Raw genomic sequence first — 17500 nt, forward strand, 5'->3', positions numbered from 1 at the left:
GTGTGTCTGTGAGTGTGTGTGTGTGTGAGAGAGTGTGTGTGTGTGTCTGTGAGTGTGTCTGTCTGTCCGTGAGTGTGTGTGTCTGTGAGTGTGTGTGTGTGTGTGAGAGAGAGTGTGTGTGTCCGTCTGTGTGTGTGTGAGTGTGTGTGTCTGTCTGTCCGTGAGTGTGTGTGTCTGTGAGTGTGTGTGTGTGAGAGAGAGTGTGTGTGTGTCTGTGTGAGTGTGTGTGTGTGTGTGTCTGTGTGTGTGTGTGAGAGTGAGTGTGTGTGTCTGTGTGTGTGTGAGAGTGAGTGTGTGTGTCTGTGTGAGTGTGTGTGAGAGTGTGTCTGTCTGTCTGTGTGTGTGTGTGTGTGTGTGTGTGTGTGTGTGTGTGTGAGAGAGTGTGTCTGTCTGTCTGTCTGTGTGTGTGTCTGTGTGAGTGTGCGTCTGAGTGTCTGTGTCTGTGTGTGAGTGGCTGTGTGTGTCTGTGTGTGTGTGTGTGTGTGTGTGTGTTAGAGTGTGTCTGTCTGTGTGTGTCTGTGTGAGTGTGCGTCTGAGTGTCTGTGTCTGTGTGTGAGTGGCTGTGTGTGTCTGTCTGTCTGTGTCTGTGAGTGTGTGTGTCTGTGAGAGTGTGTCTGTCTGTCTGTGTGTGTGTGTGTGTGTGTGTGTTAGAGTGTGTCTGTCTGTCTGTGTGAGTGTCTGTGTGTGTGTGTGTGTCTGTCTGTCTGTGTGTGTGTGTGTGTGTGTGTGTGTGAGAGTGTTTGGCAGCGCTGCAGGTGTTCATCTCTCTGTGTTCTCTGCAGGCCGCTGATCTGAGCAAGCCCATAGACAAGAGGATCTACAAGGGAACGCAGCCCACGTGCCACGACTTCAATCACCTGACGGCAACGGCGGAGAGCGTGTCTCTGCTGGTGGGCTTCTCCGCCGGACAGGTGCAGCTCATCGACCCCATCAAGAAGGAGACCAGCAAACTCTTCAATGAAGAAGTGAGTGTCGTAGGGCTCTGGGAAATAGACTGTTTTTACATGTTCCACAAATTCAGTTTGAATTGTTCCCAGATTCTGTGTTTCCTGTTTTCCTGGATTTCAGTTTTAAAGGTTTAATTCAGCTTTAATAATCCAAAAGGATGGCCCTAGGAAAGTAACAAAAATTAAATAAAAAAAATTCCAGACATTTTGTGTCTGTTTTAATTGTTCTGGATTTTGTTTTATCTGACTGCTGCACAACAGAAATTGCGTAATATTCCTTCATACAGTTTATTAAAACTATAGTGTATTATAATTACTTTCAGAAGTACTTTCTGCTGGGCGATATGGTCAAAACAATTATCGCAATTTGTTCATATCAGTCAGTATCGATAATTATCGATAATTATCACAAATGTTAAATTTGTATTTTTCAAGTTTAAAGCCAGTTTTTTGCTCCACAATGAAAGTTGTAGAAATCAGACCGTTAAATTGACTTAATCTAATTAATTTCTTAGTTTCTGCATGTTCTAATGAGTGATATTGTTTCAAATTATGAAACCACACATATAGCACATCAATACCATGATAAAAATATAACTAAAACAGTAGTCTGAATACATTTAGTATAAATGCACAAACGCTATAGCTTAATCATAAAAAGTGCTGTAATTATATTCCATTACTCCTTTAATACATTTAATGTAATACAATTGATGTAACTGAAAGCAGTGCCTCTAGCTATGTTTCCATCACCCTGTTTTTATGCTCATTCTGAAGCATCTCATCAGAAACAAGTGATGGAAACGCCAAAATCCCTTAATTTGCAGAAACGTTTTAATGTTCGCTTGAGGTGGTTTTTGATTTGTGCAAAAAAGGGTTAATGTAAATAATGGGAGATGGAAACACATTTCCCGAATAAATTCCTTCATGTGCATCAAAAGTCATGTGAGTTTGTGCTATGAGACGGGATAACTGAGTAACCAGCGGATCGATCTGGTTCACAGCATCTGAAATGTAGTTTGGGTCGTTCTGAAATGCCTGGACAAAGTCTGTCGTCAAAGTATTTCTGTATAATTGTGTTAAACGACTGCGTTCCCAAACATCAGCATCCGCCTCAGAAAGCAGTGACAGTATTTATTGTGTTTATCTGCTCGCTCTGAGACGCAAGTCATTCATCAGATATGAACATTATTATATTCAGTGGCTTCAACTACTGTTCTTAGTGATGCATAGTGCCAGTGTTTCAGGAAGTGATGATTGTGTTCTCTTTGACTCGTTGGATGGAAACGGTGCCTTATTCGTAAACATTTTATTTGATATTTTGCGCATAAGTTAAATTTGCAACTTTGGATGCATTGATGATAATCATCCGCTCTAACTAACCCGTGTCTTCTCTGTCTTGTGTTTTCTCCTGAACCGCTCAGAGACTGATAGATAAGTCTCGGGTCACGTGTGTGAAGTGGGTCCCGGGCTCTGAGAGCCTGTTCCTCGTGGGTCACTCCAGCGGGAGCCTGTACCTGTATAATGTGGAGCACACCTGCGGCACCACGGCGCCTCACTACCAGCTGCTGAAGCAGGGCGAGAGCTACGCCGTCCACACCTGCAAGAGCAAGTCCACGCGCAACCCGCTGCTGAAGTGGACGGTGGGTGAGGGCGCGCTCAACGAGTTCTCCTTCTCGCCCGACGGAAAGTTCCTGGCCTGCGTGAGTCAGGACGGATTCCTGCGCGTCTTCAACTTCGACGCGGTGGAGCTCCACGGTACCATGAAGAGCTACTTCGGCGGCCTGCTCTGCGTCTGCTGGAGCCCCGATGGGAAGTACATCGTGGCCGGCGGCGAGGACGACCTGGTGACCGTCTGGTCCTTCGCAGATGGTCGTGTGATCGCCCGCGGACACGGACACAAGTCCTGGGTGAGTGTGGTGGCGTTCGACCACTACACCACTAGCGTGGAGGAGAGCGAGCCCATGGAGTTCAGCGGCAGCGACGAGGACTTCCAGGACCAGATGCACTCGGGCCGTGAGCGAGCCAACAGCACACAGTCTCGGCTGTCCAAGCGCAACTCCACAGACAGCCGGCCAGTCAGCGTGACCTACCGCTTTGGCTCTGTGGGGCAGGACACTCAGCTGTGCCTGTGGGACCTGACGGAGGACATTCTGTTCCCGCACCTGCCGCTGTCCCGGACGCGGACGCACACTAACGTGATGAACGCCAGCAGCAGCGAGGGCTCCAGCTCGCTCCCGGCGCCGCTGCCGCGCTCCAACAGCCTCCCGCACTCCGCCGCTAACAGCAAGAGTGCCGCCTCGGACAACCCCATCGCCACCGGCGTCAGCAAGTTCGCCACGCTCTCGCTGCACGACCGCAAAGAGCGGCACCCCGACAAAGACCACAAGCGCAACCACAGCATGGGCCACATCAGCAGCAAGAGCAGCGACAAGCTCAACCTGCTGGCCAAAACCAAAACGGACCCGGCCAAGACTCTGGGCACGCAGCTGTGCCCGCGCATGGAGGACGTGCCGCTACTCGAGCCGCTCATCTGTAAAAAGATCGCGCACGAGAGACTCACCGTGCTCATCTTTCTAGAGGACTGTATAGTCACCGCGTGTCAGGAGGGATTTATTTGCACGTGGGCGAGACCCGGCAAAGTGGTGAGTTGGGACGGGCGATATGGGGTTTAAAATATATCACGATAATTTCTAGGGATGTAACGATTCACTCAACTCACAATTTTGATTTCACGATTTGATTTTCTCACAATTTTTTTTTTTTTTACAAAATGAGATTGAAGACATTATACAGTAAATGAGGTGTCCTTTTATTAGGCTATTGCTGCACGTTTCTTTGTGAATTTGAAATATAACAAAACTAAATTGAAATTTTAAAACAAACCCCAAATCTAATAAGCAAGTTACACAAATAAAAGAAATCCCTTCGTATAAACAAACTAAGACTTTGTCTGTGCTCTTTCCATTTAAACTTTGAGGCAGCCACTGCATTTTAATCATCATCCTGCTTGCTGTATGAGCAGTTTTTAATCTAAATTAGATTGAATAATTTTGAAATTCGAAGCAAAAACAGAATGGTCTGACGTTAGTTTTGTGAAACTATACTACATGAAACATATCAGAAGACTCACTCTGCCAGCACTGATGCACTGTTTCCTTGGTTACCGCTGTAAACGAAGCGCTTATGAACAGCAATGATACAGTGTTTCCTTGGTTACCGCTGTAAACGAAGCGCTTATGAACAGCAATGATACAGTGTTTCCTTGGTTACCGCTGTAAACGAAGCGCTTATGAACCGCAATGATACAGTGTTTCCTTGGTTACCGCTGTAAACGAAGAAGCGCTTATGAACTGCAATGATACAGTGTTTCCTTGGTTACCGCTGTAAACGAAGCGCTTATGAACCGCAATGATACAGTGTTTCCTTGGTTACCGCTGTAAACGAAGCGCTTATGAACAGCAATGATACAGTGTTTCCTTGGTTACCGCTGTAAACGAAGCGCTTATGAACAGCAATGATACAGTGTTTCCTTGGTTACCGCTGTAAACGAAGCGCTTATGAACAGCAATGATACAGTGTTTCCTTGGTTACCGCTGTAAACGAAGCGCTTATGAACTGCAATGATACAGTGTTTCCTTGGTTACCGCTGTAAACGAAGCGCTTATGAACCGCAATGATACAGTGTTTCCTTGGTTACCGCTGTAAACGAAGCGCTTATGAACGCAATGATACAGTGTTTCCTTGGTTACCGCTGTAAACGAAGCGCTTATGAACAGCAATGATACAGTGTTTCCTTGGTTACCGCTGTAAACGAAGCGCTTATGAACCGCAATGATACAGTGTTTCCTTGGTTACCGCTGTAAACGAAGAAGCGCTTATGAACAGCAATGATACAGTGTTTCCTTGGTTACCGCTGTAAACGAAGAAGCGCTTATGAACAGCAATGATACAGTGTTTCCTTGGTTACCGCTGTAAACGAAGCGCTTATGAACTGCAATGATACAGTGTTTCCTTGGTTACCGCTGTAAACGAAGCGCTTATGAACCGCAATGATACAGTGTTTCCTTGGTTACCGCTGTAAACGAAGCGCTTATGAACAGCAATGATACAGTGTTTCCTTGGTTACCGCTGTAAACGAAGCGCTTATGAACAGCAATGATACAGTGTTTCCTTGGTTACCGCTGTAAACAAAGCGCTTATGAACAGCAATGATACAGTGTTTCCTTGGTTACCGCTGTAAACGAAGTGCTTATGAACCACAATGATACAGTGTTTCCTTGGTTACCGCTGTAAACGAAGCGCTTATGAACACAATGATACAGTGTTTCCTTGGTTACCGCTGTAAACGAAGCGCTTATGAACAGCAATGATACAGTGTTTCCTTGGTTACCGCTGTAAACGAAGCGCTTATGAACCGCAATGATACAGTGTTTCCTTGGTTACCGCTGTAAACGAAGCGCTTATGAACCGCAATGATACAGTGTTTACCGCTGTAAACTACTTTAAACTACTGAACACTACTTAAATATGCATCGTTCAGAGGTGAGATGAAAAGGAAATGCCACGTAAACTTCTCTAAAGACAGTCAGTTCCCCTCAGAGATACAGTCATATAAACTCCTACTCTAATTGTATCATGATGTGTTTGGCATCTCAACCGATTTGAATCGTCATATATTTTTAATCGATTTTCAATCGGCTCATGGTTCGTTACATCCCTAATAATTTCTGGTATTTATTGTGATAACTATATCAATGCCAATAATTCAGGGAATCTTATGCATCCACCAAGAGACAAAAAAGATCCTGTTTCTTTAGAGAAAAGTCATATCTTTTCTATTTTTACCCAAAATAGGGTGTTGTGAGCATTACTGAGTACACACGTAATGTATTGACTGTTTAATTCATCCTGGAAGCCGGAGGGTGCTCTTGTGCAGAAACTCCACATATGTGTCCCTGCAGCACAAAAGCAGTCATGAGTAACACAGGTATATTTGTAGCAATAGACAACAATACATTGTATGGATCAAAATTATACATTTCTCTTTTATGACAAAAATCATTAGGATATTAAGTACACCAAATCTTAATGTTAAAGCATATAATGATATTCTAGGGAATTGTGTGCTTCTAATTTTATAGCAGCAGTTTGGACAGAACCCTTTTCTATTCTAACATGACAGTGTCTCTGTGTATAAGACACGGTTCAGAAAGACATGATTGATTGAGTCAGTGTGGAAGAACTGGACTGGTCTGCAGAAACATCTGCTATGACTTTAACTGCAGACCTTGAGCTAAACACCACTGTACATTACTACTGTACATTTTTGATTAGTAATATGCATTGCTAAGAACTTCATTTGAACAACTTTAAAGGAGATTTTCTCAATATTTAGATTTTTTTGCTCCCTCAGATTCCAGATTTTCTAATAGTTGTATCTCAGACAAATATTGTCCTCTCATAACTAACCATACATCAATGGAGAGATTATTTATTCAGATGATGATGATGTATAAATCTCCATTTCAAAAAAATGACACTTAAGACTGGTTTTGTGCTCCAGGGTTACATATGCATCGCAGAAGTCCCAGGAAAGCTCCAGGAAGTCCCTAATATGGACAAAAGTATCCCGTTATTGCTGAATAAAACCGCAGGAAACTTGAAGACAATAAATATATGACATTGCGACAATATATGGTTTATCTGTGTTCTTCAAGGTATTATTATAAGGATAAAATATATTTATAATGTAATGCTAATCGACATAGCCTTTAACGCTGTATATAATACTATAAAATAGTATGATTTCTCCCTCATTCTGTGATATGAAACCACGTCTGATCACAAAACGTTATTTCAAACACTTGACTGATGTTAAGTTCATTTGGAGATAAATGTCAATAAATGATATCTTGGACAACAGGCTTATACACATGCCAAACTGTGCTACTGTACTATATTTATTCAAGGCTCAGACTGTTTTTGTTTTGTTGCACTGTACAGTCCTGACCAAACCAGATCCAGATTATAGAAGAAGCTCCTCGTTTAGCGATGAACGTCTGTCTGTCGCACACACAAATATGTTAACAACTAGACTTTATCGTTATTATCGCAGGAAGACTAATTGTTATCGCGGGGAGAATTTCTACCGGTATATAGCAAACGATAAGATATCGGCCATCCCTAATGGGGAGTTCCTTTCTGCTCTCGCCGACTTCCTCCACATTCACGCTCGGTCGAGGGTTGTGCTGATAGACGATAGCCTGACGATGCCACTGACTATAGCAAGGCCATTATTATTATTATCAGGCTAGAAATACTACCTAATTAATATTAGAGCTTATTTGTTCCGTCATATTTCTTTTTACGCCTTTTTACAGTGTTGCGTGTTATAACCAATCACACACGATTCCGTTGAGTTTATGAACGCAGTGGCCAATCAGAGGCGTTCAGATGAGTCATCGCTGAGACAGCAGAGTTCTGTTGTTTGAGCTCTCAAGTGATTTCTCTCATCATAAACTAAAGTGCAGATGTACATGAGATGTAAGTATAAGAGATTTATTGATCATAGTGTAGGCAGCTTCACTGATTATAACGGGACCGTTTTTTAAACCACATAACTCATGTAGATGTCCTTTGCTTGTTTTCTGTAGCTGCTGTTTGAATTACTGAGGAAATGTAAGCATTATAATTAGTAACTTACAATGTTTCTATTAAATGATCATGTTAAATACAAATTCAGAAAAACATTAGGCTGCTTTTAGACTTGCACTGGAGTCGGTCTCCAGGAACGGTTGGACATTCACACGCCGGAGAGAAATGTTTGTTTTTGAGTGGTTTTATGATTCTAGCGGAGTCTCTTGTTGAGTTGAGGCTTTGGTGCAGAGCTTGTTTTCACGGTGAACGCTGTATGTGTTGATGTGAGCGCTAGTAAAAGAGCCCAGTATCGCTAGGTCTTTAATAGGGTTGGGTAATGTTTGAATTTGATCGATTCCCAGTTTCAATTCCAATGTGGTTAAAAAAAAACAAACATTTATTCTGTCTCTTTTTGCAAAACATTTAATTGCTGCTGAACATCATGAACAAAAATCAGCCGGCTGCAGAAAAACTGGACTCGATTAAGAGCCGTTTGTGTGAAATAGAGCCTCACGGATGAATTGACTTTCTATTTTTTATTTTTTTACATGGAGGTTGTAGTTCTCACACAGTTCTGAAGAAAAAACATTAGACAACTAAATATCTCATGGAATGTATGAATGTAATGATTCAATGATTCATTACTGGATGATTCAGTGTTTTTGAATGAATCTCTTGAACGAATGATTCAAAGACAAATACATTCTTAACAGCTCCTTTTCACCAGTTAAAAAAAAAAGATGTGCGCACAGAAATTGATAGGCGGAATCGAAATTTTAATTTTACAAGTATTCGATTCTGGAATTGGAATTGATTTTCGATTCCCAACCCTAGTCTTTAACTACTTGATTATGACACTGATCTGTATGATTGGCTTCGTTCAAATATCTTTTCTTCCTTTTTTCCAGGGGTTGTTGTCATCCCAAAACCAAGCCAACTCTCCCAGTGGAACAGTAGTATAGCCAGGATATTTCTGCTGCTATGAGATGTGCATCACGCCGCTCAGAACGCCGTGTTTTTCCTCTTTCTGTCGTTCTGGAGGCCCGTGTTCGCAGAGATCGTGCAGAATCTGTGCATCCGCAGGGTTCCTTCCATTGCTTCTGTTCTCCCAGAGTATTTATTTGAATTGTTTTGTTGTTTTCACTCTCAAATGCATCTCACTGTATGATTTTTTTTCTTCTCCTGTGTATTTCAAGCTTGCCTAAGGTGTGGGAATCATTTAATCCAGGGTGGAAAAGCAGTCGGCTTGAACTCTTTTTGCTGAGAAAGACCTGGTGGTCCAAACCGCTCGAGACTCGCTTCCATCCCAGATCCTTTTAATACGCTTTTAATTTCAGCCTCTTTCATATGGAACATATTCCAGCCCAGTTGTTGAAAACTTTGCACTGATTTTGTTTTATTTTTTAGTTTTGAGTTTTTTTTTTGGTAACTACTTTAAAGAATCAAAAAGACAAAAAAGAAAGAAATAGATGTTTGGGGAAGGCCTTGGTGCACTTGGCTTTAATATCCTCTGTCTTGAAATCTGAATCTGAAAAGCTGGATGCTGCAATCATAGTTTTTTAAAGAAAATTAGTTTGCACTTAATAGTTTATTAGAAGAGAATGGCTTTACATTTGTGTGTGCGAGGACTCACAGACCGGTATAATGTGGAGAATTATGATTCAAACTTTGTATCTATTGAGCATTTATTTTAATATTGTTTCAGATAAAAATCTGCTTTGTATTATATGTATAATATTGTAACTCAGTGATTTATTGGGGCGAAAGCAAATGATCAGTAACTCTAGTTTACGTTTGTCATCATTACAGGAAATAGTGACATTTCTAAAGCAGAAAAATAGACATAATATTAAAAATGATCTTAAATATGCAGGTTTCTGTTTTAGTTTTCTTGTCTCTTGTACAAAAGTCACCCAGATGTATTTTGATATAGGACTGTATGTCGACTCATGAAGTCTAACAGACGCAGAGAAAACAAACCTTACGGAAGAGTTCATATTTTGCTTACCAAATGCAAACTTATTCTATGTACTACTAAAACAAGCCACTAGAGCGACTCGGCGGATCGGTAGAATCTCACCGTGTGACGCTATTAAACGTTTAACGTTCCTTTTTCTTGTGACTGCCAATCATTGTTGATGAAACACACACTAACCGGGAGAGATGAGGATGAGCAAGTGCTCATATTATTGATTCATGTGGTTAACATTTTGCATTTCACATTTTGCTCTTCATTAAAAAAGTCCATGGATGTTTGGTCTCGTGTGTGTGTGTGTGTGTGTGTGTGTGTGTGTGTGTGTGTTGTGTGTACTAGTTAGACTTCAACCAGCTGGAACACAAACTAGTGCCGAGCTGCTGCTGTTATTACGGCCTGTGTGCCTTTTTATGCTGCTCCAGTGTGACTGAATAACACTTCTTGTCCTGTTTTGGGGGATTCTGTTCTACTGTACATCAGCCAACATTCATAACCTTTGGAAATTAGTTTATTTGACCACCCTGTTATGTTTTTATTAGTGCTGTCAAACGATTAATCGCATCCAAAATAAAAGTTTTTGTTTACACAATATGTGTGTACTCTGCATATTTATTATGTATATAAAGACACACAAACATGTTGAAAAAATATATATTTAAATTCATATAAATGATATACATATTTTATATAAACGTAATATTTTTTCTTAGATATATATGCATGTGTGTGTATTTATATATATATATAAAATATACACAGTACACATTATGTAAACAACTTTTATTTTGGATGCAATTAATCGTTTGGCAGCACTAGTTTTTATTTAAGCTGATTGGTATAATTGGAAAAAAAAAGTGCAGAAAAACTAATGTAAAGGAAGATTTTGAGAATCATCCGCTTGGTGATTTTTACATTATTTTTTACAAATTTTACATTAATGCAAAATCTGTAAAAAATAATGTAAAAATCAAGCGGATGATTACAGATCTGCTAAATGTGCACCAGTGTTCAGTAACGATGATTACCGTTAGAGATCAATCAAAAGCAAGGCAAATGTCAAAACATGGCAGTCTGCAATGAGTGTAAAGTCAAACCCCTTTATTGAAGACTATAAAGTCCACTTGTGGAAAGTCACAGTGGCTCCCAATAATAGCAAACCAGCGATGCTGCTTATAATAATCGTGAAACTTCTGTGCAAATATAAAATGTGTAATAACACCAGGAACAAGCGGCACAGAGATCTTAAAGGAAGGAATGGCACTTGCTGTCTCTGCCGGGAGATCGTCTGGTTTCGAGAGATTCGTTTGTCTGGTTTGGGATAAATGATAGAAAGCAGCAGACTTTCATTCTACATTACATCCATTTTTATAGAATCTGCTTTCAACAATCTGAAAGAAATAAAATGCAGTTATGTCAGATGATTTGGGACGATGCGTATCGTACTGCTTTGAAAACGGCATGTTTCTGTGAGTGCAAAAAACTTTTATTTTGTAATGTGAAATGTTGACTCTTTTAGTCTGTTGACTGTTCAAACCAGCACAAGGTGCACAGTGCACAGACTCGGATGCGGTTCGGTGGCATCAGTACTCGTCAGTACTCGTCAGTACTCATCAGTACTCATCGGTATTCATCAGTACTTGTCTGGGTTGCGCTCCAGCGGAGGCATGAAGTAGCTCTTGAAATGGCGTGGCTCTTCTTTGGGCTTTTCAAATCAGAAGAGAAGAGGTTGAGAGGACAGGTTACAGACAGCAGGCTCTAGATCAGATGAAAGCACTGGTGTAGGGGTGTGATTACTTTGGTCAGACGCGAGTGGCACTTTTTGGTGATGGCAGGCAGAGAGCCACGGTGTGAGACGCTCAGCGTGGGGAAGCTGGACACAGGGTAAGGGACTTTTGGAGTCGGCACCACCACGTTGAGTTTTGGTAGCTCCAGAGGGAAATGCGAGGCGTTTCGTCGGCTGAGCGGGTCGCCGGTGTGCTTGAGATGCTGCAGAGGAGAATATAAGAGTCAGCACAATGAATGGTGTCAATTAAAACATGTCATCACAGCTGCAGATTTCACTCTTTATGTACTGCTTTCTCTGTCAAAATGCATTTCATGAAAGACAACCCAGGGTTAAAAAAAATGCACTTCCATAATGCACTTAAAGTGCTCTACTTTCTCGCACTAATTTTGTTCTTAATATATTAAAAATGATTCTTTAGTACTTCTTAAGATAAACTTAAGATCATCTAAGTGTACTCAACTGTGCTATTTTGGGACACCATGAATATGAACTAAAATGCACTTTTAACATCTCTCTGTATTTAAAAATGTATTTGTTGTACACTTGAGTGTACTAGTGTATGATAGATGGGTTCAAGTGGTGACTAAATACATTTTGTGCAAACGAAGCTTCTGCAATGATGCTAATGTTGTACGTTTATGTGATTGGTGTCTTATGGGATGTGTTGGTTCAGCTTCAGCTCGTTCCCTGACATCACAGACTGGATTATTGCATATTGAATTTTTCTTCCTCAAAAAGCATGATTAGTGCTTTATTAATAACTGTATTTGGCATTTTTAAAATGTTCAGTTTAAATTCTCCTGTGAAGCGGTACCTGACGTCTTCCCTGCCGTGCGATGCGCCACAGCTGATCCACGGATGCAGGAATCCCACTGGATTCTCCCTCGACGGCTCCGAACGCCTTCCGCAGACTCGCTGCTTTCCTCTCAGCCATCCTGCAGAAAACACACCACACAACGAGCTAAAGCACTCTCGTCTCAAACACAGGTACAGACTGATCCTGTCGTTTGTGATTTAACTGAAACCCATCAGCATCTCACGGTTAGTGAAGAAGCCATTGTGTGTTTATTCTGAAAGTGATATCAGGCTGATCATGTGTTCATAAAGACAGCTGCATCACTGAGAAATGCATTCAGAGGTCAAATGTTTTCACGAGCAAGCAATGCCTGAGTGAAGCTGTTTTCTGCACTTCTGAAGGCTTGAATGCTTCTGTTTCAGTGGTGTTCGTACCGCAGGTCTCTGAAGCAGGGGTGCTGCAGCGCTGCACGGGCGCTGATGCGCTCCTCGGGGTCGTAGGTCAACATCTGGTGCAGCAGAGACAGAGCCGCTGCAGAGCAGTGAGGAATCAGCTGGGAGATCCCACAGCCCTTGCGAGGAGGGAAATCGAAGCGCATCGCACGAGACCTTTATGGAAGCAGAATAATGACAATAGTTTTTGAAACAAAGCATGCTGAATTCCACAAATCGAAAAAAAAAGATGCATTGCAATTAACAGTGCTTGTATTTTAATGTCTTGTATTTCTGGGGCTTGCATTTTTAGGTCCTGAAATTGAACAAAGTTGTTTATTTAAACTGTGAATATTTAAATTCTAAATATTTCACACACATTTTAAGATAAAGTGGTTGCTTACTGTTAAAACTAATCGTGGTATTGATATATTTGTAGGACTGTCGACTCTACAGATCAGTGGTAAGGGAAAGCAACGAAAATGCAGCGCGTTGCGTTCTTCTGACCTCATCTGCTTGCCTGTATATAGTTGGCATAATCATCAGTAAAGTGTTCTGAGATCTTGTATCGCTGTACTAGTTGTATCGCTGTATCAGTTGTGTCGCTGTATCAGTTGTATCGCTGTATCGCTGTATTAGTGTAACGGAAGCAGGCGGACACAGAGGTAAGTGATAACAATGTGCCTTTATTTACAGTGATTGTGCTGGAGATCGTGCTGAAAGGTGAGTAGGTGAACTTGAGGTTGGATGCCCGGGGATCTAACGACAGAACTGATATTGTCCTTTGCTTCACAGGTATTACAGGACGAGACTTGAGAGGATAGCCGGAGCCAGACGAGATGAATCCCCAACAGTGGCGAGACTGCAGACAGGGGTGACAGACGGGACGGAGAACAACAGGTTAGACAAACAGGTAAGTTGAAGGTAGGTATACTCATCGGCTTCTGGAGACGTAGGAGAGGAGTCCACACTGAAACAACGGCTTGCAGCCTGTTACGTCAAGATCGGACACTGAAGTGAGCTGATAGTTGTATCGCTGTATCAGTTGTATCGCTGTATCGCTGTACTAGTTGTATCGTATCGCTGTACTAGTTGTATCGCTGTACTAGTTGTATCGCTGTACTAGTTGTATCGTATCGCTGTACTAGTTGTATCGCTGTACTAGTTGTATCGCTGTACTAGTTGTATCTCTGTACTAGTTGTATCGCTGTACTAGTTGTATCTCTGTACTAGTTGTATCTCTGTACTAGTTGTATCGCTGTATTAGTTGTATCAGTTGTATCGCTGTACTAGTTGTATCGCTGTATTAGTTGTATCAGTTGTATCGCTGTATTAGTTGTATCAGTTGTATCGCTGTACTAGTTGTATCAGTTGTATCGCTGTACTAGTTGTATCGCTGTACTAGTTGTATCTCTGTACTAGTTGTATCGCTGTACTAGTTGTATCGCTGTATTAGTTGTATCAGTTGTATCGCTGTACTAGTTGTATCGCTGTACTAGTTGTATCTCTGTACTAGTTGTATCGCTGTACTAGTTGTATCGCTGTACTAGTTGTATCGCTGTATTAGTTGTATCAGTTGTATCGCTGTATCGCTGTACTCGTTGTATCGCTGTACTAGCTGTATCGCTGTACTAGCTGTATCAGTTGTATCGCTGTACTAGTTGTATCGCTGTATTAGTTGTATCAGTTGTATCGCTGTATTAGTTGTATCAGTTGTATCGCTGTACTAGTTGTATCGCTGTACTAGTTGTATTGCTGTACTAGTTGTATTGCTGTATCGCTGTATTAGTTGTATCAGTTGTATCGCTGTATTAGTTGTATCAGTTGTATCGCTGTATCGCTGTACTAGTTGTATCTCTGTATCGCTGTACTAGTTGTATCGCTGTACTAGTTGTATCGCTGTACTAGTTGTATCGCTGTACTAGTTGTATCGCTGTATCGCTGTACTAGTTGTATCGCTGTACTAGTTGTATCGCTGTACTAGTTGTATCGCTGTACTAGTTGTATCGCTGTACTAGTTGTATCGCTGTATCGCTGTACTAGTTGTATCAGTTGTATCGCTGTACTAGTTGTATCGCTGTATTAGTTGTATCGCTGTACTAGTTGTATCGCTGTATCGCTGTACTAGTTGTATCAGTTGTATCGCTGTACTAGTTGTATCGCTGTATTAGTTGTATCAGTTGTATCGCTGTACTAGTTGTATCGCTGTACTAGTTGTATCTCTGTACTAGTTGTATCGCTGTACTAGTTGTATCGCTGTACTAGTTGTATCGCTGTATTAGTTGTATCAGTTGTATCGCTGTATCGCTGTACTCGTTGTATCGCTGTACTAGCTGTATCGCTGTACTAGCTGTATCAGTTGTATCGCTGTACTAGTTGTATCGCTGTATTAGTTGTATCAGTTGTATCGCTGTATTAGTTGTATCAGTTGTATCGCTGTACTAGTTGTATCGCTGTACTAGTTGTATTGCTGTACTAGTTGTATTGCTGTATCGCTGTATTAGTTGTATCAGTTGTATCGCTGTATTAGTTGTATCAGTTGTATCGCTGTATCGCTGTACTAGTTGTATCTCTGTATCGCTGTACTAGTTGTATCGCTGTACTAGTTGTATCGCTGTACTAGTTGTATCGCTGTACTAGTTGTATCGCTGTACTAGTTGTATCGCTGTATCGCTGTATTAGTTGTATCGCTGTACTAGTTGTATCGCTGTACTAGTTGTATCGCTGTACTAGTTGTATCGCTGTACTAGTTGTATCGCTGTACTAGTTGTATCGCTGTACTAGTTGTATCGCTGTATCGCTGTACTAGTTGTATCAGTTGTATCGCTGTACTAGTTGTATCAGTTGTATCGCTGTACTAGTTGTATCGCTGTACTAGTTGTATCGCTGTACTAGTTGTATCGCTGTATCAGTTGTATCGCTGTACTAGTTGTATCTCTGTACTAGTTGTATCTCTGTACTAGTTGTATCGCTGTACTAGTTGTATCGCTGTACTAGTTGTATCGCTGTATTAGTTGTATCACTGAGGAGGTTACGCGTCATCGGGGAATGCTGGAGTGTGACGGGGAACCCCAGTATTACAGCACGGTCACACAAGCAATGATACAAAGTTACAGAAACTAAGCAACCGAAATAAAGATTATGCTCCATTTCTGCAAATCAGTTTTTGTGAATGAATGGCCTTCATCAACAGCCGATTGCGCCACCTGCTGGTGAGCGGCTGACATCAGCTGGAGATCATGCATCGGTGCTCTACTGCTATTCCTGCGGGTCCCGGATGTGCAACGCTGAATTTTCTGCCGAATTTTAACCACTGAATTTGTGGCAGTGAATTCGGAAAGTTAAATAAAATGACCGAAATTTGCCTGTCGAATATTATACATCGTGTTTTTAAACAGACTGAATATTTTGGAAGTGAATTCTGTAAGGTGAATATGAATTATTTAATTTTTAATTATGAAAATGTGTGTGAAATATTTAGAATTGAAATATTCACAGTTTAAATAAACAACTTTGTTCAATTTCAGGACCTAAAAATGCAAGCACTGTTAATTGCAATGCATCTTTTTTTTCGATTTGTGGAATTCAGCATGCTTTATGTTTCAAAAACTATTGTCATTATTCTGCTTCCATAGGACCTTCAACACAAACAGAGTCACATGAGCGTGATATCCCAACCGCTCTAGCATACCGTCCTTTTGTTGCACAACAATTCTAAGCAGCTTAGTTTTAAACTGTTTTAGCTAAAAGTGAAACTCCTTGATGGGAAATCAAGTGTTCTGTTAATTTGATAATGGCCTTGGCTTCTAAATGCTATACTCTACAACTATGCTTTATTATACACTTTATAAAAGTCGTGATGTTTCCGGGTCCAGTCCTCATCTCATCAGGGGCCAGTTGTTCAAACAGTTTAATCTGGATCAGAATGATCTGGGTTTGGAAATCCCATGTTTTGCTATCCAGGATCAGAAGAGCCATCTTACTTCTGTGCCGGTTTATCAAAGCTAAATTGGATTGGATCATCATGATCCAGATACACACTTTTTCAGGTTTCCAAATCTGGATTACTAGTGCTCTACGGAGCCCCTAAAGGGACATGATGATGGGAAAAAATGGCTATGTTTTGCATTGCATTTACACAAATAACTACTGACTGGTCCATCTCTGATGATTGTGCCAATGTAGTTTACAATCAGTGATTTAAAAAAAAAAAAGAAATTAAATATATTTTTCTTTGATATTGACAGCTGTTTGGGGATATATTACGTTACAAATGTTGTATTTTTTGGACCAGTTTTAAAGTTTTATTACATTTTTGTTCCTGAAATCCACTCTTCTGCTTGGATCAGAATAATCCCGTTTTTTTGGATCAAAAGTATCCCAATCTTACTAAAACGTTTTGAACAACACAAACTGAGGATTTAATCCAGATCAAAACCAAGATCTAATCTGAATTCAGAATCCTTTTTTTCTTTTGAACAACCCATTTTCAAGATTTGATCCAATCCGATGGCCAGAGTCCGATCAGATTACTGTTGAACAACTGTCCTCAGATGTTTATAATCTCTATTTAAGGTAAACTTTATGAACTGATGGTGTTTATGACTCTGTTCTGTGTCTGTATGTGACTGCGTTTGTGCTCTTAGTTTGTTAGGTCTCTGTTCTCTCTCCAGCCCAGAGGGATGAAATATGGTTTGTTCTCACTGTTTGAACTTCTGCAGCAGCGTGATGTCCGGCGTGCCCAGAAGCTCGTGGATCTTGTTGACCTGGTCTAACTCGTTTCGGCCGGGGAATAAAGGGCTCAGACTAGAAGACACGGAAACCAGTAATTAGAATCAAGAAATGACCACAGAACGGCTGAAAGCACGGTGGAAGCACCTGAGGATTTCGAAGAAGACGCATCCGGCGCTCCACACGTCCATCTTC

The 17500-nt window shown here is 41.1% G+C and overlaps 2 protein-coding genes across 3 annotated transcripts in view; one reads left to right on the forward strand and one right to left on the reverse strand.

The window, feature by feature from the left end:
* Window positions 1-10148, forward strand: part of wdr20a (WD repeat domain 20a) — an 11131-nt gene extending 983 nt beyond the window's left edge. Inside the window, exons 2-4 of the mRNA XM_079386352.1 lie at window positions 783-965; window positions 2372-3592; window positions 8495-10148. Of these exons, the coding sequence (XP_079242478.1) occupies window positions 783-965; window positions 2372-3592; window positions 8495-8548 (1458 nt within the window). The 3' untranslated portion in view covers window positions 8549-10148. The remainder of the gene's footprint in view (window positions 1-782; window positions 966-2371; window positions 3593-8494) is intronic.
* A 491-nt stretch (window positions 10149-10639) lies between these two features.
* The window catches only part of mok (MOK protein kinase), a 10270-nt gene continuing 3409 nt past the window's right edge, over window positions 10640-17500 (reverse strand). For both annotated transcript variants that reach the window (XM_079386364.1, XM_079386365.1), the window contains exons 7-12: window positions 17453-17500; window positions 17279-17380; window positions 12578-12751; window positions 12162-12282; window positions 11356-11547; window positions 10640-11263 (exon numbers count right to left, since the gene is read on the reverse strand). The exon at window positions 17453-17500 is cut by the window's right edge and continues 131 nt beyond it. In XM_079386364.1, the coding sequence (XP_079242490.1) occupies window positions 11192-11263; window positions 11356-11547; window positions 12162-12282; window positions 12578-12751; window positions 17279-17380; window positions 17453-17500 (709 nt within the window). In that variant the 3' untranslated portion in view covers window positions 10640-11191. The remainder of the gene's footprint in view (window positions 11264-11355; window positions 11548-12161; window positions 12283-12577; window positions 12752-17278; window positions 17381-17452) is intronic.

Source organism: Barbus barbus (genome assembly GCF_936440315.1).
Source record: "Barbus barbus genome assembly, chromosome: 30".
NCBI classification, from domain to species: Eukaryota; Metazoa; Chordata; class Actinopteri; order Cypriniformes; family Cyprinidae; genus Barbus; species Barbus barbus.